Source organism: Coccidioides posadasii, chromosome 1, assembly GCF_018416015.2.
Source record: "Coccidioides posadasii str. Silveira chromosome 1, complete sequence".
NCBI lineage: Eukaryota > Fungi > Ascomycota > Eurotiomycetes > Onygenales > Onygenaceae > Coccidioides > Coccidioides posadasii.
The window spans coordinates 4,608,910-4,630,052 of NC_089407.1; the positions used below are offsets into that span (position 1 = coordinate 4,608,910).

Sequence of the window (21,143 nt, forward strand, 5' to 3'; positions counted from 1 at the left end):
GGGCCTTGCCTTAGAGACCGGGAAACCTCCAATACTCTGTACCAGGTATCTCATAAGCAGGCAACGCCGCCGGATCAAGGACATCTGGCACAATGAAGTTTGTTTGGCCGTTATTTCCACCATGTACAGGATATTCACTGGTTGATGTGGTTGTTGAGGTAGGGTCCCCTGTCACAGTGCAGGTTCCTTCGCTGTCGCTTTCGCCCTGCATACCAGGCGGTCGACATGTAGCTGTAGCTGTTGAAGGATCATCGTCTGTTAGGGTAAAGTTTTTTTGCCTGTCATTCATATTCAGTGGAAAGAAAGGCTGGTCGAGATTCAATGATAGACCACCCCAAAGCTGGTCAACTGCTGAGCATATCCGTTTAAAGTGCATAGGCATGAATATGCTGTAAAGATTTCGAGTAAAATGAAAGGCTGTCCATTTATCTCTGCCATCCAAGGCAGTGATGGAGAATTCATGAATAGAATGACGCCAGAAAGTAGCAATGCCATCCTTAAACACAGGGTAGTGACCATAAATCCGCACGAATTTATGGTCATGTGATATTGAAAAGGCCAAAATCTCTCGGTTGACCTCCGCGGCGCGCCCTACCTGCTTAAAAAGTTGTGTCACCCCTCTCAGTGAAATCGTCGCGCTGTGCAAATTGCGTCTGTCGGCGACATCAAGGCCCTCGCTGCCACACTTGACTTCAGCTGTGAATGATGGGAAGAACATGCTGAAGGATCCAAGGAAGTGAGACGTGCAATCCCAATCACCGATGTATGGTAGAAGCTTCACTATTTGCTCCTCGGTGAAGGAAGACCGTTTAAACCCAACGGAATAATGCGGTTGGGGAGGCGGGCCGTAGAACGGCTCGCAGCTGTACCAGCGTTGATTGACGCCCTCGATGAGAAAATCCAAGCCAGTTTCGCCAAACGTGGCAAGGGTTTCCGCCGAAGGAACGATGAGGCGGCTCACATCCTGGATGACTCTGGCACCGTTTTCACCCTGTAATTTCTCGCAGGTTACTTTGAAGATATCATCATTGAACAGCGAATGCTGGGGCACCTGATGCTCGCATGTGTTCAAAAGGGAATGGATTAGAGCTTGGCTGTTGGCCGTGATTCCTTCGGGCGCGTTCCGTTGATGGCTTCCCAAAAGTGCCATCTGCGCTTCATAGACTGGGTCTTTGTAGGGAGGAATGTTGGGTTCCCGCACAAGGTTTTCATGTATTGACCTGCTTGACTCGGATGCTAGAAGACCGTGAGCATTAGACAATTTCTTTTTCGCCAGCAGGGGCTCTGTGTCCAGGTCTTCACCGACGAAGAAATCCTCAGACCACTGCTGCTGCTGCTGCTGGACCCAATGATTGACAAGATCGAGACCGGAGACCATTGGTATCATATCCGGTGTAAAATCCGGGATGCCAGCCGGGTCAATCGGCTCCATCACTGAGTTTCTGGGGAAATGCTTTGCTTGTGAATATGTTTGATGGGGTGTAAAGGGTGGATTGGCGGAAGAAGGGTCAAAAGAGGTGTGGACTGCTGCCTCTTCCATCTGAGGCGGCAATTGTATCTGTTCAATGTTGTCGCCGTTCCCGGCGAAGCATATCAGATCTTCCCACCTCCAGTTCAGGAGATCGTTCTGACGCGAGGCCATGGCGCCAAAAAAGGGAAAAGAAAAGAAAAAAAAAAAGCAAAAAGGGAAAAGGAGAAAAAGGGTGCAGACGTCAAGCTGTGGGCAGTCGGTGGGAGTTCGGGTTCGAACGGGCGCAGCGACACGTTTGGATCCAGGAACTCTGATTTCGTTGGCGATCGTTGCAGCTGGAGCTGGGATTTTGCTCACAGGTTGTTCGCTGCCCCCGGCCGTGGCTGTGCGAGGTATTTATGTAGTAGTTACTGTTGTTACTAGAGCAGAGCATGCATCACGTGATTGCTGTGAATCCCAGCAGGGCATCGAAGAGGGCGGGAGTCGCCGCGAAGAATGGACGACAAACCCACGGGAAAACATGCACAACATCCTCAAAGATGCATTATCCTACCTTTCGCTCTATGGAGCGCTCAAGAACTACTGTCGACGCTGGAAGAGTACCGTCAAGAGCCACAAGCTGAGGCACCCGCTGACACTGCCTCCGCCAGAGAGCAGGCCGCTTCCCATATATCACCGGAAAAAGCAGCAGCAGCAGCAACAGCAAAGGTATCAACCGCAGACCGAGTCGATCTTCTTCACGCTTCCGTTGGAGATACGCAGACAGATATATTCATACGCCTTTGGTGGGAGAGCCGTGAAGAGGCCCTTTCTTGTGAGATCCGTGGACTGGCATGCGGGAGGGCATCAGCACAGTAGCCATGCCTCCCAACAGCAGCATGTCCCGCGGCGGATACAATGGGCGGACATCATCCCCATAGCGTTGCTTCAGACCTGCCGGCAGATGTAAGAGAAAGAAGCTCATCTCACGCTGTTTCGCTTGACGATGCCATGCTAACACCATGACGAGCTAACAGCTACACCGAAGCTATCGAGGTGTTCTATTCGGACGCTATATTCAAGGCCTTCACCCCGGTAGACATGAATAGGATATTTATGGGTGTCCCTTCCCAACGCCTGGACTCCGTTCGCTCCATCTGGATCGACATCCGCTTCGCGATCACTTGCTCCCTGCAGTGTGACGGCCTCGAGGAGGTATTCGACGAGCGCACTTGGGCCGAGGTCGTGAGGTCGTTCGCCAGGTTTCCTCGTCTCCGAGATGTGCGTGTTTCGTTTCTCAAGGACGACTTGACGGGCGGCGACTATTGCGCGTACCTGCTTGAACGTTTTGTGCTGCCGTCGATGGCCGCGATGACAGACGTACCCAAGTATGAGTTGATGGTGAACTTTGAAGTTGAGAGCCCTGAGGATGCCCCATTTCGAGTAAGACGCATCAGGGCTCCCATGTTATACTGATGGTAAGGACGCTCCATCCACTCATAGCAACGACACGAAAAACGCTTTTTTCGGTCGATAACAAGACACAACATGTCTGGATCGAGCGTCGTTGCGACAATGTTTCAGCCCATCTCGAGCAATCCTCGCCAAGCCACTAACTAGCTAACTAAATTAAGCTGCTGATTGACGATGCCGAGCGAGCCTCAACCTCCGCAGTGCCTCAAGACAGCTTGCACGAGATGTTTTTTTTTTTTTTTTTTTTTTTTTTTTCAAATGTACTGTATGATTAGTTACACATTCTGCTATCGGAGAATATAATGCATACTTTTTATCTTTGGAGGTGTAGAGTATCTTCAAATCCATGATCTTTTTACTCCCGTGGAACGCTCCATGTGCGTACCAGGCCTTTCCTGCCCCCAATCCATGGACCAGGGGACGCTGAAGAGGTTAGCTTCAGCTGGTGAACGGCTTGGCTTTTGTCCCAGCCAACATCTGAGGCAAGTCATTTAATGGTGAAGCCGGCTTAACCAGCAGGCGCCCAATACAAATGAAAGGGCGGCCGTCTTCGATATGTAATAATTTTTTATTTTTATTTTTTTTTTTCTGCCTTCGCGAATATTTTGCCGTTTTAGTGGAATTTGTATCGTGTTTGACCGTGTGTCTCTCACCAATGGGGTCCGTCGCAAGTCCGACAACGTTGATGCTTCGGCGCAACGGTAAGCCGCATTCATGCGAGCCATGTCGGATCTCCAAGGTCAAATGCGACCACACGACTCCGATCTGTCAAAGATGCGAGAGCCGCGGCATAGTATCCAAGGTAAGCATTCCCCAGGGCCCCGGTCCTCGAACTTCGACCGTGACCATCGCTTAGTGCTATTATCACCCGGCGCCGTTGACCAAACGGGTGAAACCGAGTCCTGGAAGTGAAGACTCCCAGGAGAGGCCGAATAAGCGGAAAAAGCCTGCCCGCAGGACAAAATCACCCACTGTGGCTTCGGCCATCTCTCCCACGAATCTTGAATGTGGTCTGGCGACAGACCAAAGTGCCTACCTTGGGTCCACCAGCTTCCTTTCAGTGTTTCATGACACTGTTCCCCAGCTGTCCAATATTGCCATTCAGCCTATCCCACCGGAACTGGTCCGCTGGCAGAATAGGCATCTGTCCCTCCAGTCCCAACTTTTTAGGCTGCTTTCTGCCTTCGACCTGTATGACAGGCTCATAGAGAACTACTACGATTGGGGATTGTTCACCATCATTCCAGCGCCTTTGATTCTGAACTCCCTCCGCTTCACGCGGAGATATATGGAGAATGAGGAAACATCCAACCCCAAACAGAGAAACCTGTATCGAAGGATCAGCCAAAACACGGCGAAGCCGCTTCAGCTGTCGACGGAGACAACCGCGGAAGAGTTCTGCCACTCATTCACTGGCGAAAATCTCAGATGGGAGTTTATAGGGGTTATTTTCGCCATGGCTGGGTTGGGTGCGATCAGTGGATTGACATCGCCCGCTACCAACTTGGCCATTCGCTTTGACGACGGGAACGAACTCAGCAGGTCGTCGTTCGCCGCGCAGATGGTGGCTGCGAGTAATGATGCAATTGAAATATCTCGACAGCACGAAAAGCTCAACGACGTTATGATATGGCTTGAATATACCCATTGCGTGCTCATTTCTATGGTCCTTGATGAGAGAAGTATGAATCCTGTCAGACCCTCCAATCCTTTTGTGCCATGCTAACCCACAATTTTAGGCCATATCGTGTATAGAGGCTTTGGTACCCTGATATCTGACATGTTTGCAATGGGTTATCACCGTCACCAACCTCCCGGGCCTGGGATCCCGTTCTTCCTCTCTCAGACTCGCAAGAGAATATTCGCAGCAGCATACCGCTCGGACAAGAATCTTGCTACATTTTTGGGAAGACCTCCGCGAATTCAACATCTGTACTGCGACAACACCATTCCATTGGATCTGGATGACGAGACTTTGATGCTGAATGGAGAAGAGCTAAATGCCGCCGTTGAGAAGCTCGACGCTGACGGGTGGAACCCGGACAAGACGCAGAACGGGAAGTTTCGCTCAGCAAGCGTCATAAGAATACGGTATATGATATCCGCCCAAAGAGAAAAGATCCTCGAACTGTCGCTCGGGCGGAAGACGGATAATTCTGTAGAAGTTCTCTAGTACAACCTCCCCCCCTTCTTGACAACTATGATGAGAAAGAATAAGACTAATCATATACCCAGCAAAAACTACCAAGAATGCCAGAATATCTGGGCCAGCATTCCTATCCAGTTCCGATACGACGCGAACTGCTGGAAAACCTTCCGTCCCGTTTCCTGTATTGCGATGCTCGTCATCTACCTCGAGTATCTCCACAGTCTCTTCCACATCCAACGCATACTCTGCCAGCAGAACATCGCCGCAGCCTCCTCCCTCCTCAACACCTCCATGCAACTTCTCACCACCGTCCTCCACCTCCTCAAACAGCCCGAACAACCCACAGAAACCCAAACAAACTTCTCCTGGATCGTACGTCCCCGGCATTCCCCCCCCCTCACCCCCTTCACCACCAACCAAAGGAAGGGAAAAAAAAAAAAAAAAAAAAAAAAAAAAGAAAGAAAGTAAACCACCGTTTATATACGTATGCCCATACTCACCACCTCAACCTGTCTCCAGTTCCTCTTCTACGGCCTCCCCGCCGCCGGAGTTCTCGCCACCGAACTCTACCAATCCACCCTCTCCGCCGTCCCCTGGCCCTCATCCACCCCTCCCCGCTCCCAAATAATCCGCGACCTCGGCATGATAATCTCCTGGTTTGAAACCGCCGCTCTCCCGATCAACCCTACCACCCGCGTCTGCGTGGAAATCACCAAAGTCCTGAGCAAATTGCTTGATGACGCGCTGAACTATCAGCCGAGCGGCCCGCAGCAGCAGGAGGAGGAGCAGGAACACCCACAGCGACGCCAAGAATCGCAACTGCGGCTCCTGGATCAGGTGGACCGTGCGCGAAGCACGTCGCAAGCCAACATTGCTTCTGGCACTGGCGCTGCTCCCGGTGATGCCAACGAAAGACGAGATCCGACCCGTGCTGAGGGTGAACAAAGCCGTCAACAGCAAGTCTGTGACAACCCCGAACAGGCCCAACCGCTGCTAGCACCCGAAGCGCCGGAAATCGGTATCGGTATCGACGATCAATTTACAAGTGAGAAATTCCTGAGCTGGCTTGATGATCTTGACTGGGACGCGACAGTGCCAGACCTCCTTTTCTAACATATTACGCTCGCCGTTGCGCTCTATTATATATGGTTTGGGGAAGTAAACCGTGCTTCTTACACCTCGGAAATAATAATATGCTGGTTTAATGTGTACAGGTACGAGGACACGTCTCGATGATCACATAAAGCCCCGAGGCCGACCCGTTCCATTCTTAAGAGCTATTCAAATGTGTGGCTAGAATATCATATGCAACGGCCGTAGAAGGATAAAAGGATTTGAGACAATTTTCAAGTTTGTGGACTTTTCGACAATATCCACATAGTCCATCATTCCTACCGGCTTTCACCAACCGGTACGTCAGGAGCTCAGGAGTCAATGTGGAATAGGTTTGCAGGGTACGGAACGCGTGATGCATTTGGGAAAGGAATGGAAGATAGTTCGAGTAATAGCTGGATAGGGAATACCGACCAAGTACCGGCCAGTATGAGAAGGGCTACAAGGATTCGGAGAAGGGGGATAATGACATATTATAACGGATAAAGTGAGATAAAGCTGTAACAGGTCAAAGGGTCGACGGGAGGTCCCCAAATAAATGTGGGTGAAAGGGCAGGATAATGAGACGGACTTTTTTTTTTTTGGGTTGGGTGGGGGATAAGAGATGCATCGTGATAAAGAGAAACTCGGGCGAAGAAATGTGAAGAGAGGAATGAGCGTCAGATATATGATATCGGCGGCCGATTGTGGTAAGACGAGCGGAGGCCTAAGGGAGAGGACGACGGAAAGCGAGTTGGTGTGAGGAACGTGAAATCGGTATTAATCCCGTCAAACGGGCAGTCACTAATGATATGAAAGACAACGCGTTCCACGTACAAAAATGAGCATCTTTAAGCCGCGGATACCACGACATATGAGGGGATCGTAGACCGTAGATCGTGTGTGGATGTGGTACTTGAATCGGTTCGACGGCTCGCACACATGGTGATAAACGCTCGACTGAAGATCGCTATTCCAGAGTTTCCATGGCTCCGTTTATTAGAAGTCGGAGATGCAAGAACGTCCTCACTCCTGGGGCTGCTGGCTGCGTCGCATCTTCTCAGCTTCGAGGTTTTCGTAAAGAAGATAGAGTGCTTTTTCATTGGCTTGAGCGCTTCCCATGATGGTAAACATACGTTCGCCCGTTTCATCATGCGCAGCCTTCGCGATAGAGATTCGTGCACCAGAGCTCCGTCGAATCTCGCTAATTTTGCTGCCGCCTCTTCCAATAATGCATCCGACCATATCAGAAGGAATGCTGATGTTTTGGGTCTGGACCTCCTCACCATCTTCGGTTACGAGGGGAATGCCACGATTTGGTGCATCTGAATTGTGTCGTCTGTTATAAGTGCCGGGATGGTCGCTGAAGTCAGCTCCATTGCCGGTGCGATTGTAAGGACGTCCGCTATAAGTATTAGGGTTTGGTCCAACGAACGCGCTGTTCATCGACGCGCCGCCAACGTTGGCTCGAACAGCGGGGTTGTAGAGAACAGTTCCCGTTCCACGCTGCCAGTCATCGATGAGACACTTGCCGATTTCCCAGACAGCCTTTTCGATACCCTCTGGGGTTCCTTGGACTTCAACGATTCGTTCGGTCGACTGCGGGAGCATCTCTTTCTGGGCGACCATGCGAACTCCAGAAGCATCTTGAATGCATTTGATTTTCAGGCCGTTTCGGCCAATGATAGTTCCCATCTGGTTGTGGGAGATGAGAAGGCGAACAGCTAAGCAAAATTCAAGTGTCAGTGCACGGGAGTAATGGAAGACAGTGAAGTGTGTGGAGCGCCTTACGATGAGTGCCGTTGTTCTGGATGATTCCACCCATGCCCATCTGGGGCGCACCCTCAAGCAAACTCTTGGCGACCATTCCGTAGGCCTTAGCGGTTCCCTGAAGGGGCCCTGTGACGGTTAACACCCGATCGTGCACGCCCTGGACGACCTTGCTGACGCCAGCCTTGACACCGGTTTCATCTCTCAGATCAGCGACGTTCTTGCCGGCCTTGCCGATAATGACACCAGCTTCCTTGGTCGAGACGATTGCCCGGAGGGTCAACATGGACTGGGCATATTCTTCTTCGGTCTTGGGAGTGATATCTTCCCCTTGTTCGCTCAGGTTGACGCGATTGAAAGATTCGCTGAGACCCTCTTCGTGGCCGGGGGCGCCAGTAGCTTGTTGCTGTTCAGTCGCAGACATTTTTAGGAGGACAGAGGTGTATTTTGGAGTATGCGAGAAGGTTCAAAGGGGACAGGGGTCCGGGAGATAAGGGTTTTGCTATTTTTGGATGTTGAAGAAAAGGTGGATGGAAGGTTGCCTGTCTTTGGGAACATCAGTTCTATACATTCAAGTAAAGTAGGAATCGACAAAAAAAAGACGCACAGTCAAACAACCAGAGGAGGAGGTTTACGCGGTTGGTAGTGAGAAGAGAAGCGGTGGAGGCCGTGTGTGCCCCCGGGGTGGATGAGCGGGAGAAGAAAGAAGTGATAGATATGAAGGATTCGCGGCGAAGGAGTCGGTGAAGCACGATGGAATTTGTGGCCACAGGGACGAAAAAGAGGCGAGAGTCAGAGGAGGGAGAGAAGAGCGGAGCGAAGCGTGGAAGAGAAGCCGGAGGAGATGCAGGAGGAAGAAGAAGACGAGAAGGGAGGATTCGAAGGGGGGGGGGGGGAGGGCAAAACGTGCGAGGAGGTGGGATGAAGAAGGGTGTGTGAAGAAGAAGGCGAGGTGAGCGAAAGTCCCGTTTGGTGCTTTTGTGAAGGAAGTCATCACCAAACACCAAGCTGTGTTTTGTTACCGAAATGGAAGCCCACCACAGCAAACCTTCCAGCAAAAGCCATGAATTTCTATTGGCTGCAGGAGCCTGTTTGAGCCGCTAACAAAGCCGCTTTCATAAGTATCACCCAATCACAGCTTGCCAACCACTGTGGATGACTAATACTCAGCTGTATTGTAATGTAATGATTCACTGTGTCGTGTGCGTCTTGCTGTGGCGGCCGAAGCTGCGGCAAACTCTCACGAACCTGGCGCCGGGCGTTGGTTTGAGCCTGATACAGCGCTTGTCCTCAGGAGCCAACGGGAACCGCGTCGCCCTCCAGCCAGGAGTTCACCTGTTGCTTGGCTGCGGTTCCCCGTCGCAATGCCAGCACCCATCTTCATCCATCTCTGTCTGATCAATGACTGTTTTTCTTTGTTCTTGGGTGGCCGCATCCCTCTGGTCCCCCTTTGAGATGCTGCCCTTTCAGTCCGGCATCTACATGCTGCTCCGGTGAAGCGTGGTGATAGCAGTTATGGGTTGATATTCAAACCTTGGGTCTAACTGTTGAGACAATGTGCTGTGGACACACCATTTCTATGGTATCAACTGCCAGGACTTAGGAGTTCGATTGTTAAAAAATACGTTATCATTGCCATAACTGGTATAATATATATCATCTGTTATTTCCATTTCCGATAGTGGTAACAAAAGGCCCTCCCGGAGGCTTTGAAGGTGGTCAGCTTGAGTACACGATTTCAGTCTATTGACTGGCGTCGAAAATGACCTTTTGAACCTGCATTTTGTCGAAGATTCCATACCCTTCAACTGCCTGGCTCAGCGGCATGATTTTGTCGGCCATAAACCTGTCGTCCAGCTGCGTTAGCCATATATATATATATTCTTTTTCTTTTTCTTTTTCCTTTTCTTTTTCTCTTTTTTTAGTTGCTGTTACTCACCCGAGCAGGTGCTGCTTCTTCTTCAGCATATCGAGAGCCTGTGGGAAGATCGATCTCACTGGACATCGACCCATCTGCACCTTCAAGTTCTTTCCATAGGCTTGATTTCCGGTCCATGGGATCTATCGTGGCTTTGTTAGCCTCCAATCAAATCAATTGATCCTGAGCACATACCTCTCCGTTATGGACTCCGACGCTACTGATCGTCCCCCAAGGCCGGAGCAACTCAAAGCCCATCTTGAGGGCGGGACTCAACCCGACAACTTCGATAACCACATCAGCACCACGACCGTCTGTCAGCTCCTTTACCCGCTTGTCCAATCCCTCCCGATCAGTTTGATAATTCCATGGTTCCGCGCCCAGCGACCTGGCCAGTTCAAGCCGTGATGGGATGGAGTCAACTGCGAGAAGGTGCTTGGGCTTATAGTCCTCTGCATTTATAAGAGCGCAGAGGCCGACCGGGCCGCAACCGATCAAGACGACCGTCAGCTCCGAAATTTGCTCCTTGGTAAACTCCTTGAATGCGTTGCTCGCTGCGAAATACCCTGTGGGGAAGATATCGGCCATCAGAACCAAAGCATGGTCGTTGATTCCCTCTGGTGCTTTCATTACGGTGCCATCAGCATTTGGCATTCGAACCTGCAGGAGTATCGTCAGTGCAAGTCCTGGTGATAGCTTTTTTCTTATCAAGATATTAACCTGATTGAACTTACATATTCAGCCTGGCCACCATCTAACGTCGCCGACCCCAGTAACTGACTCTGTTCGCAGCGCGAAGAGAATCCTCGTTTACAGTAAAAACACTCTCCGCTAGATGGACATTGTTCGTGTTAGGATCCTGCTCTCCCGTTTCTTTTTTTTTTTTTTTTTTGATTGTAGCGTGGACTCCACCTACCATGACGACGTAAATGGGCTAACAATCTTGTCTCCTGGTTTCACCGTCTTGACATCACTTCCGACTTCTGTCACAATGCCAGTGTACTCGTGGCCCATGATGAATCCCGCCCCAGACGGCTGGTGGCCACGGAAGACATGAAGCTCACTGAACCGGGTTAGCATATTTCATGCATGATTTTAACCGCTCAAATTGCGAGTTTGAACGGATAAACCAGGAATACGAAATGCATCCGACGTACCTGCCGCAAAGCGCTGTGTATGTGACCTTAACAATGATATCCTTTGGGCTTTGAATCTGCGGGATAGGTCGGTCCTCCAACTCGACCTTGTAGGGGCCCTTGAATACGACCGCCTTCATGGTACCTTTGGCCGCCATTTTTTTTTTTTTTCAAAGTATAAGTAATTCTCCTACTCTACCAACCTATTCGCGGGCTTGAAAATGGACTTTGTTTCGATTATGTACCCCAATTGGACCTTATAGACGTGAAGTTTGAACTTGCCTCCCGACACGGAAAAGCGCCAGTAATGATGACTACAAGTTCGGTGGCGGGCGCACGGCTGGATGATATTTATAGCCTAGGTACGGAGGACAGAGTATTCGCGAAACAAATCCCCGGAATTCCACGCTTCTGGTCGTCGACCCACGATCCATAATGTGGAGAGCAACGGCGCGGGGCAAGGAGTTACTTTCTGGCCCTCGGCATCTAGGTAGAGCCATGTAAATTGCCAGTCACTCCGGACAAACGCATATGTGGAGCTGTGAAGTATCCATCATGGCGGCATAGCAGAGTGTATAGGTGGCTACTGGGAATTGTTTGATAGCTATCCTTTGCTAGTTGTGTAACTATTGGGGAATCTGGATGCTCCCCTTCCGAGTTAACTAGTTAGCGCAAGAGGCTTGCTGCTCTGTCTTCATCCTCATTGTCCTCACCCCTACACTGATTTGAGAGTGACAGAACGGAACGCCACCTTGCTCATGGTAACACTGTATCCCTTGTCAATCTCCAACTCTCAGTAATATTCAAATAATATCTGTTGCTGTTACGCGTCGAGTCATCTAGATTCTCTGGAAAATCAACTTATTTCTTGAGTGCCTGAGCCCAGATACAGCAGAGCCCTAATAGCGAAAATTCGTCTGAGCTAGGCCATTGCTGGAAGTCGATCAAAGTGATTATCTTCAAAACCCGGAGTTACCTACCTTAAAAGAGTTGAATGGCAATGCTGTTCCTACTGATATCTCTTTAAATAGGTCTGCAAGAATCCCTGGTGAGTGTGCATGCTCAGCTGTGGAGAGCTTGAAGCAGATAGTTACTTTACTTCCTCAGGAGACCGCCTCACCTCCATCCCCAAGAATTGTCCCACTTGGCCATGAGACATTCAATGCCCGATCTGTTTACCATCTCTGAATCATAGCTAGGCAACCTGACTCAATGTATAATGAAGGCATTTTCTGAGTAAACCGCGACCGGACATCTTGAGAAATACATATAATGCTGTTTTCAAACCACCTTTCAGTAACGCGGGCGGACGCTGTGACTTTCCGAAACAGTAGTGCTTGTATCTGTATGTTTTGCGACAGGACTTGCATTTGTACCTATTTTGAAATCATCGAGAATGACATCTCAATCCCAGGTCTTGCTGGGAACAGGTTCAATTCTTGAAGTTTGACACGGTGCTTGGAGATTGGTTGACTGGTTATTTGCTTAGCTTGGGTGCGTCACCGACCCCGCTCCCATCGGAGGGTCCAGCATCAGTAGTTGTATCTCCCATAGTACTGTCAAGGATCTTGCTGCGAACTGTGAAAGGCCCCTGGCTCACGCCATTCGAGAACTTGCGGGGGAGGGGCAAACTCGGAATCCGAGCTGAACTTTGAAGCTCCCAAGTCCCCGTACAACGTCGATTGCAACGACACACACGCGACGCATGATCATGAGAAGCATAGGAATGGTAATTGACGTTGTGTTAATGTATATCCGATTTCGAATCTCAGGCATCCATCTCAAGAGAAAGCGAGAGAGAAACATGATAATGAGACCAAGCTTGGTCAAAAAGACACAACCCCGGGGGAGTCTCGGGCGCGCGGGAGTTAACCGGCGTTGTGCTAATGTTAGTTTGCACCCGGGAAAGTGCACAGGCGGCGCTCTGGACCAGTCCATCCTCTGGTCCAGGGAGCGGTGTTAGGGACGGGCATACCCTGAAGAGCATGGATCTTCCCCCTGAAGGCTAGGGGCGGTTAGGGGTGGTCCTGGCGTGAGCGTTAAGGTTCTCCAGGGCTCTCGGCAGGCAACGTGTACAACGACCTTGTGACTAATAACATTACCATCACCCATTCCAGGCAAAACCCAAAGAAAACCCGACCACGACTTGCGCCCAAAACCATCCATCCATTTGCAATTCAAGCAAACAACAATACGCTCTGCTCAACCCACTATGAAACCGACCTCGCAAAGCCAGCTCCACACGGGCCCCTTCTCATGAGAAGCCTCTTCAATTGACCCAAGACTTCCATTCCGCACCGCTCCATGACTCGCAATGGCCGAGCCTACGCCTTCCTCCGCCGCCAAAGAGGTTGCCCGTGACGCTGCGGCGCCGCGTTTCCACTACATCCAGTATGACAGCGCAAAGGAGAATGAATACGTGCCCGCCATGCGGCAATTGATATCAAAAGATCTCTCCGAACCCTACAGCATCTACGTCTATCGATATTTTCTCTACCAATGGGGAGATCTCTGTTTCATGGTTGGTCCTGAGAAGACCCGCGCACTTGTTCCCCAGAAAAGAAAAAAAAAAAAAAAAAAATCCATACACACCGAGAGAAAGCAAGAGGAGCTAACGGTGACTTTGTCAATAATGAAATGATTCCAGGCGATGGACCAGAACGATAACCTAATTGGAGTCGTGGTGTCCAAGCTCGAACCTCACCGCGGCGTTCCATTACGGGGATACATCGCCATGCTCGCCGTGCAAGAAGAATATCGCGGGAGAGGAATCGCGACTAAATTAGTCCGCATGGCCATCGACGCCATGATCGAGCGGAATGCGGACGAAGTGCGTTTCTCAAGAAACTTCCGTCTTTTCTTTTCTTTTTTTTTTTTTTTGTTTCTTTTCTTCCTTTCCCTCCCCCAGTGTCATTGGCTGAGCCCACCCGCTCGCTCGTTCTCCTAACCAAAACTAACGACGCCCTGTAGATCGTTCTCGAAACGGAAACGACAAACACTTCCGCCATGAAACTCTACGAGCGCCTTGGCTTCCTCCGCAGCAAAAAACTACACAGATACTACCTCAACGGCAACTCTGCATTTCGACTGGTCCTTTACTTGAAGGAAGGGGTGAGCATGCTTGATACGTACGGCTGTCCGCATGCGCCGCATCCAGCAGTCGGAGGCGACGATGGGCTGCCCTTGCATGAGGATGGTGAGTACCCCGCAAGGCATATTGTCTGATAAGGATCGTCGGCTCCTTTCGCCCGAACAGAACGACAGACAGCGAGCGAAGGAGTGACTTTTCTTCCTCGCTCTTCGAATGTATGGCGAATCCTTGAGACATGAGGCAGTAGGACATACCAAGTCTAGGATGTATGTTCAAAGGGGTAACCATATGCGATTGCTTGTTTTGGGAACGGAGTATTTTACTCCATCGAGGTACTATTATATGGACTGAATGCTTGCTTTTCCGGTTGAGCAATATCACAACCCCACAATATCCATAATTTGACAACGAACATTGAGAGACATGCTACCAGGCGACGAGACACTGGAGTTTCACGGCCTGCTCACCACAAACTCATACGATTGAGTCTCGGCGCCTGTTGTGCCTGATGTACACACATACATACATGATACCTAATATTGTTGATACAAAAGTAAACGCTTTTCGCCATCCATGCCAAAATAAATGCGCCAAACAAGTGTATATTCAATACTGATAAACATAGGAAACCCCACAAGCGTCCAACCCAATAAGATAAAGTGCTCCTATGACCAAAGGTTATATACACTACAATTCGGACACGCTGATTTCGCACATTAAGTACTCTGTAGGTCGTAAAAAATATACTCTTTAAGCAGGTGGATAGCGCGACTCCTTGTCATAAGCATAATCGACGATCATATGCCTGAATTCCAGATCCGGAAAATCATCATCAGACTTAAGCATATCTTCCAATCCCGAGCGCGCAAGGGCGTCCTCTATTTCCTCCTGGTGCTGCTCCTCCGTTTGTAATACGCGGTCTTTCACCCAGAACTTAGGTTGGATAGGGACAGGAATGGTCTTTTTTCTCTGGAGAAGAACATCCGTAGTGGCTCTCGTCCAGAAGATCTCCCGGTCAATCGCTCGCATCAAGAGATCTGGCAAGGGAATAGAAGGAATATGGGCCGAACCAGACTTCAGGTCCCTCTCGACCAAAATCTTCGCTAGCTCTTCGCGCCACTCCATGGGCGGGCCGTTTTCTGCGTCTGTACACAGATGTTCCACGACTCCCACTTTGGGATTTGATGGATACTGCCCCTCGAGTCTATTGTTCTCCGTTAAAAACTTCGGAACGGGAAGAACTCCAACCACAATCTTTCCGAGGTTTATGAACCACCTTTGCCCGATGGTCAATTCTCGGTCCGGTTCCAACGGCCGGGCAAGAGATCGCATGACCGTTTTCGCAATGCCAACAGTCGCTGAACCTTGAAGACAGGCGTATCTCCAGATCACTCGGCAGAGTGCATAAGACCGGCGTCGAACAGCCAAGAACCAAAGGAGCTGCCAGGTCATCAGGCTTAGTTTTGGCCTGTACAGCTTAACAAACTTCGCAAAGAAATTCACCCCGGCTCTGGCATGCTTCGTATCAACATAGTAGAGAAGGACGTTATTCAACGTGTTCGTATTTAGCTTCAATTGTTTCTCGAAACAATAGCGAAATATTTCGTTGCGTGCTTCCAGGTTTTTTGTCAGGGTAGTTTCCAGTATCATTTTATTGACTGCCAGAGTTGATAACCAATTATCCCCGAATTTCCGCGCCATTCCTGTCAAGAACTCTGATGTGCGTTCTCCATTTTTCAAGGAAGCGCGGAACTTATAACGAATCGTAGCGCTGACTGCATGCCTGATGGTGGTTGGGTGCTTCAGTATTCCTCGGTTGTAGATTTCGTCAAGGAAGTGTGCTTTAAACTGTTCACTACCTATGGAGTGAATGAAAGCGACCCAGCACCATTCATTCGGACGAATGTGATGATTCTTCATGATGTTGACGTAGGTCTTAAAGAGCTTCATGTTGTAATTCGCAGCAGCAGATCGTAACAATGTGCTGAATGTTCGACTAGTGAAGAAGTCCGAAAAAACTGGAAATAAAGTTCCAATATCCTCGAAGAATTTATGGTGGTGGAGATAGCCTATCACAAGGGTCATTGTTCTAGCAGAAAAATATTTCCTGTTCTCTGGGTTCTGGCAAAGCCGAAGCAGAATGTTTTTGACGATGATCTCGTGGACGTCTCCATTATCGTAAATTACTCTGTGTGGAGACTTGGTATGCCGGAAGGTGGTTATACTCTCCACATAGTCTGCGAAGGTTCGGATAGTCCAAGACTCTGGCATTGGTATATCATCAACCCGATCAATGGTCTTCTTCGGACGATCGAAGAGAAGCGAAGGTGACCGCATCCATACACCATGTTTACGCAGAGTGCGTTCAATCTGGCCTTCAACACCGGCTCTCATTCGTCGGGTAGACCATACTGAACGTACGCGTGGGGCTTTGGGCTTATCTGTGAAGCGCACAAACGGTGGAAGAGACGAGCGTTTGGAACCTTCAGGGTATCCCAGTTCGGCCATTATCTGCTTCTCTCCCATCTCGACTGCCTTCGGTGAGCCTAGCAAGCGGACTTTGCGCATAGGTCCATAGTCATCCTCCTTTCTGGGGAGTACATGGACTCGGCAACCGCTTACCACTGAGATATCCCAGGAATTTTCCACATCGTCCCCTCCCAATGTAACGACGGCCTCCTCGGGCAATTCAATGACTTTCTGACTCTCAAATGTCATAAAGGGAGTCTCTGGTGCCTCCTTTGATAAAGCAAAAAGCATATCCGCGACCTCTTGACAAAGCTTGAAATATTGTGGATCAAACGGCTTGTCTACAGCGCGCGCCTTTAGTAGATTTGAAATTCCCAACCAATCTAGTTGCGGAGACGACGTCTTTGACCCTCGAGTGCTAGGATCTCTAGTAGATGGGGTTGTTGTCCTGGAATATGTACCAGGAGGTATCGATTGCGGCGACTCCGAACCATACGCTCGTTTCCCAGTAGAATGCTTTCCGCGAGACGCATTGTCAGCATCATCGATTTGGAGAGGGGCCATCCCCGAAGCAGCGCTCTTTCCACTCATAAACGTCGGGTCTATGTCTGCTAAAGCGTTGTCGGGAACTCGAGATTTGGGTGTGTGCGCATCCGTATTTGGTGTTCGGGAAGCCAATGCCGCGAATCTGACACCCATCCCTCTCATTGGCGTTTTGGGTCGTAGCCCAACATACTGACCTGACCGCACCCTTCCAGAGACATGTTTGCGCTGGGTCGCGTTTCCGTTCTCCGAAGGATATGATTGTAGCAATAGGTCTTTTCCAACAGTCCGATCCTCGCTTTTTGTCTCGATGCCATTCGACTGAGGTCCATTTCCTTCGACAGCAAGGGCAAGTAGGTCCGCCTGTTTCGCGAGGGCTAACTCGGGGTCAATATCGATCTCAGGCTTAGGAGTTTTGATAGGCCCGAACTTGTAGCGACTTATTACAACCGGCGATGCTGTCGTCGATACCTCCTCACTACTCGCACTGTCAGCTCCCTCGGACATAATCATTGGCTTCTCAGAGTAAGTATTTCTCTCTTTCGTGCGGTACTGGGATTTATCCACAAGCCCGGATCTATAAGACAACCCCCTTCGACTAACATACCTGGCAGAATAGCCACTTGTATTCGCCGATGGCTTTCCCTCCTCATTCCCTGCCGGTGCGCCTCGTGTAACCGGATTGGTGGGTGTAACTCCGCGTGAGCTACGGGTCTCCGACGCCTCTGCTGAGGAAGAGGTGCTCCCAAATCCCGACCCGTGCTGATGGACTGCAAGCTGAGACGACTGCCTCACAGACGTATCGCAATGAAAATCTTTCAACTGGCTCCTGCACAGCAGTTTCGGCCGCCTTTTGGTCCTCAATGCATCGACTGGGAGTGTGGTCAAAGGTTTCCCGTGGGAGCCTTCGAATTGTGACGCAAAAAAACGGGGATAGAGGAAAAGTAAGGGTTCATGGGCGGAGACGGGGAGCTTGTCGGCAACTGCTACTACTCTGCTTCTCAGGCAGTAGCGACTACCAGACAACATGGAGGGCGAAGTGTTCGCGATTGGGGTTTGTTGACTGGCAGCAAACCTCGAAGTCGCGGAAAAAGTCTCTGGATCTCAACCGTGAGCCTGGTCGCAGCTTATGTAATCCACCCCTTTGGCGTAACGTAATCCACAAGCGAGCGAAATCTGCAAGCGAGCGAAAGATATTTTTTCAACTTCCTCAACCATCCACTTCAACGCGTCAGAATGCCACCAATTCGCAATAAAAATGCAAGATCCTCTATAGAAATAGAGGGCAGGATTGAACTTGCTATTTCTACTCTTAAAAAGCAAGAAATTAGCTCAATTGCTGAAGCTGCATGGTTATTTAATGTGCCTTATACTACCTTATATCATTGAGTGAAAGAAAGATATGCAAGAACCAGTCTATGTGCAAATTCAACCAAATTGACTGAGTCTGAAGAGGATCAGCTAGTTCAATGGATCTTAGACCTAGCTAAACAAGGAATCCCCCCTGGACTGGCATTTGTTGAGAATATGGCTAATCATCTTCTTACCATACAAGATTCTACCTCTCCTCCCCTGTGTGTTGGCAAGAACTGGGTGTCAAATCTGATTAAACATCATATGGAGCTCAAATGCTGCTATTCCAGACACTATAATTACAAGCAAGCAAAATGTGAGGATAGGAAGGTTCTTCAGCAGCTGGATATTCAACTCTAATCTCTACTTCTTCAGCTAGCCAATCTAGCAACTCCCAGTCATCCTAGATCCTACAAACATCAAGTGGCAATCCCCAGCAGTTGCATAGGCAGGTGGGTAAGATCAAGAATCTTATGGGGCAGGGGCTTGAGAGCTCATCCAGAGCTTAATGAAAGGATTTGACCAAATTATCAAGGCCTGTGAATATGGAATGGTCAACACCACTATTATGAATATCAGGATATATTTGCTGCAAATGAGAAAGAGAAGCAAAAACATACACGATCTAAGCACCAAATTCAGTGTAAAGGAGATCTAACTAGGGAAGAGATTACTGAGCTTGCTATTCCACCTGCTCAATCTGTTGAACAGTCAGTTGCTCAACTCTCTGAGTCTGCAGCCTCAGAGCCTGCATTATATTTGCAGGCACCACTAAGGTGTACAAACTGCCATATTTTAGGCCATACAAGAAGAAGGAGCTGTAGTCCTATTGCAATGTAATTTAATCTATTTAGGGGTTGTTGAGTGTAGATATTTCGGGTTAAATTCTAGTTAGTTGAGATGCCTTAATTTAATCTTTCGCTCGCTTGTGGATTACGTTAACTAGTTAACTATTATTCCAACGCCGAGTAACCATTTCTTCCGTACGTACGTACGGAGTACTCGTTGATTTCTACTGCAGTGCGGAAGTTCAGCTTCATGGCAATAGGTTGTATTTAATTTATACATCCCCCCAGAAATAATGCAACATCTACGCTAGGAGTGAGAACCACATATTGGCTCTTTTCCCTTTACGGCACCTATCTCTGGGCCGACATCTCCCCAAAATTCGAGGTCGTTATAGCGACGGTAGATAGTGTCGATAGCTCTAACAAGATTATTCCTCCTCCGCCTTGCACTTTCATCACCGGTGACTTCAGATATCTCTTCAACGGCGCTGACGAGGAACTCGACCAGCTGGCGCCGGGAGGTGTGGAAGACAAGCATGGACATTATGTCCAGGATCTGTCAATGAGTCAGACGAATTAGCTCTAGCGAGGAGTTGATACGGCTCACTGACCTTTTCTTCCAAATACACTAGCTCTTCATTTCCCATATGCACAAAGGCCTTGACCGCTTCGATCTTTTCTCTATCTAATGTGGCCCTTTTGACCGCCTTCAACAAAATGGCTGGATTTGTAATCTCATCTGGGGATATACGCTCCTCCTGCTCTTGTCGTATTCTGCTCACGTAGCTTGCACTCTCTGGGAGGCTGATACTTGGATCAAGATTTCGAGAGACCGTTCTTGAGGTAAGGAAGTCATCAAGCGTGGAGTGTGTGTGACTTCGATCATCAGTCGCTAGCCTCTGGAACCCCTTTGGTCCTTTCCTCACTCTTTTTCTCAACCATCGCCTTCGGCGCACGAACGAATGGTACCACGGATGTGTCCCATGCCATGCGAACCTCGACGCGAAAGAGAACGAATACTGCCATCCTTCCTCATCCACATCATACGACATATCGATATACCAGGTCCTCCATGCCCATTCCCAATTGGGATCGGGAGGTTGTGCGTTGGTGATATCCACCGGACTCACCTCGAAATTCTTCGTCAGCCAGGCGGCGGGGTCCAGATTCAATAGAGATTTTTCCGAATAGTATGGCGTGCCGAAGAAAAACCATCCTCGCTGATTCTCGTAGAGAACATCAACCACGCTATGCGGCTCACCCTCGACATTTACCCACTCCACGTCCAAGTCGACGCCATCCGCTTCGGCGCAGCTGCTCTTGGTGCTCGCACGATTGATCGACAAGCTGCGTTCTGGTTGGGTGGAGTCGAGTCTCGATAGAGAGGTTGCCGCGCTCGAACCGGCTTCTTGGTTGTCGTAGCGATCCCTCTGCCATTTGGCATATTTGCGTCTCGCAAGGTTCTCTCTGACCGAGTTCCGGGTAAGTCTCTTGCCCAGGGATCTGCGTTGTTTTATGTTAAGGGAAGGGTGCAGCGAAAGAGTGGTCTCGGGCTCGGCTTCGGGAAGCGTATTGTCAACGAGAGTGATGCTCGCGTTGTCTGTCATCGTTTCAATTCCAAGGATGTGGTGTGCTATCTCGTAGTTTGAGCAGTCATCGTGCAGCGTGGGATTGGATCATCCACCTCCAGCCATGCACGGCAGGAAGATTCAGTCAAGCCAGAACACATGACGAGAGGGCGTCTGGAATTAAAAAAAAAAAATTAAAAATTAAAAAAAAAAAAAAAAAGAGAGAGAGAGAGAGAGAGCGCAGCTGTGCTACTCTGCGGCGTCGGAGAGCGGCCAGCGCCACCCAGACCAGGAAGGGAAGGAGCAGCAGGCCGTATGACATAATTTGCCCGTCCCACGCGAC

The 21,143-nt window shown here is 49.6% G+C and overlaps 8 protein-coding genes across 8 annotated transcripts; 3 read left to right on the forward strand and 5 right to left on the reverse strand.

The window, feature by feature from the left end:
- Positions 1 to 10: 10 nt before the first annotated feature.
- Positions 11 to 1,650, reverse strand: D8B26_001279 (uncharacterized protein; the record flags this gene model as incomplete). Its single annotated transcript, XM_003065295.2, has 1 exon — positions 11 to 1,650. Exon 1 carries the CDS (start codon positions 1,640 to 1,642, stop codon positions 11 to 13), a length of 1,632 nt encoding a protein of 543 aa, XP_003065341.2. The 5' UTR covers positions 1,643 to 1,650.
- Positions 1,651 to 1,980: 330 nt separating this feature from the next.
- On the forward strand, positions 1,981 to 2,982 carry D8B26_001280 (uncharacterized protein). The gene is made up of 2 exons (XM_003065296.2): positions 1,981 to 2,416; positions 2,488 to 2,982. The coding sequence occupies exons 1-2, from the start codon at positions 1,992 to 1,994 to the stop codon at positions 2,924 to 2,926; spliced, it is 864 nt and encodes a 287-aa protein (XP_003065342.1). The 5' UTR covers positions 1,981 to 1,991; the 3' UTR covers positions 2,927 to 2,982.
- Positions 2,983 to 3,529: 547 nt separating this feature from the next.
- On the forward strand, positions 3,530 to 6,185 carry D8B26_001281 (uncharacterized protein; the record flags this gene model as incomplete). Its single annotated transcript, XM_003065297.2, has 5 exons — positions 3,530 to 3,725; positions 3,780 to 4,605; positions 4,663 to 5,095; positions 5,159 to 5,444; positions 5,592 to 6,185. The coding sequence occupies exons 1-5, from the start codon at positions 3,579 to 3,581 to the stop codon at positions 6,183 to 6,185; spliced, it is 2,286 nt and encodes a 761-aa protein (XP_003065343.1). The 5' UTR covers positions 3,530 to 3,578.
- Positions 6,186 to 6,212: 27 nt separating this feature from the next.
- Positions 6,213 to 8,872, reverse strand: HEK2 (RNA binding protein, heterogenous nuclear RNP-K like protein). The gene is made up of 3 exons (XM_003065298.2): positions 8,542 to 8,872; positions 7,956 to 8,480; positions 6,213 to 7,888 (listed from the first exon to the last, which is right to left on the reverse strand). The coding sequence occupies exons 2-3, from the start codon at positions 8,356 to 8,358 to the stop codon at positions 7,191 to 7,193; spliced, it is 1,101 nt and encodes a 366-aa protein (XP_003065344.1). The 5' UTR covers positions 8,359 to 8,480; positions 8,542 to 8,872; the 3' UTR covers positions 6,213 to 7,190.
- Positions 8,873 to 9,573: 701 nt separating this feature from the next.
- D8B26_001283 (uncharacterized protein) lies at positions 9,574 to 11,291 on the reverse strand. The gene is made up of 6 exons (XM_003065299.2): positions 11,010 to 11,291; positions 10,769 to 10,915; positions 10,587 to 10,683; positions 10,048 to 10,512; positions 9,874 to 9,995; positions 9,574 to 9,780 (listed from the first exon to the last, which is right to left on the reverse strand). The coding sequence occupies exons 1-6, from the start codon at positions 11,144 to 11,146 to the stop codon at positions 9,678 to 9,680; spliced, it is 1,071 nt and encodes a 356-aa protein (XP_003065345.1). The 5' UTR covers positions 11,147 to 11,291; the 3' UTR covers positions 9,574 to 9,677.
- A 1,927-nt stretch (positions 11,292 to 13,218) lies between these two features.
- Positions 13,219 to 14,213, forward strand: MAK3 (N-alpha-acetyltransferase mak3; the record flags this gene model as incomplete). The annotated part of the gene is made up of 3 exons (XM_003065300.2): positions 13,219 to 13,509; positions 13,636 to 13,818; positions 13,959 to 14,213. Exons 1-3 carry the CDS (start codon positions 13,303 to 13,305, stop codon positions 14,211 to 14,213), a joined length of 645 nt encoding a protein of 214 aa, XP_003065346.2. The 5' UTR covers positions 13,219 to 13,302.
- A 616-nt stretch (positions 14,214 to 14,829) lies between these two features.
- D8B26_001285 (uncharacterized protein) lies at positions 14,830 to 18,146 on the reverse strand (the record flags this gene model as incomplete). The annotated part of the gene is made up of 2 exons (XM_003065301.2): positions 17,699 to 18,146; positions 14,830 to 17,569 (listed from the first exon to the last, which is right to left on the reverse strand). Exons 1-2 carry the CDS (start codon positions 18,118 to 18,120, stop codon positions 14,830 to 14,832), a joined length of 3,162 nt encoding a protein of 1,053 aa, XP_003065347.2. The 5' UTR covers positions 18,121 to 18,146.
- Positions 18,147 to 19,461: 1,315 nt separating this feature from the next.
- Positions 19,462 to 21,036, reverse strand: D8B26_001286 (uncharacterized protein). The gene is made up of 2 exons (XM_003065302.2): positions 19,844 to 21,036; positions 19,462 to 19,788 (listed from the first exon to the last, which is right to left on the reverse strand). Exons 1-2 carry the CDS (start codon positions 20,837 to 20,839, stop codon positions 19,540 to 19,542), a joined length of 1,245 nt encoding a protein of 414 aa, XP_003065348.1. The 5' UTR covers positions 20,840 to 21,036; the 3' UTR covers positions 19,462 to 19,539.
- Between the last annotated feature and the right edge of the window lie 107 nt (positions 21,037 to 21,143).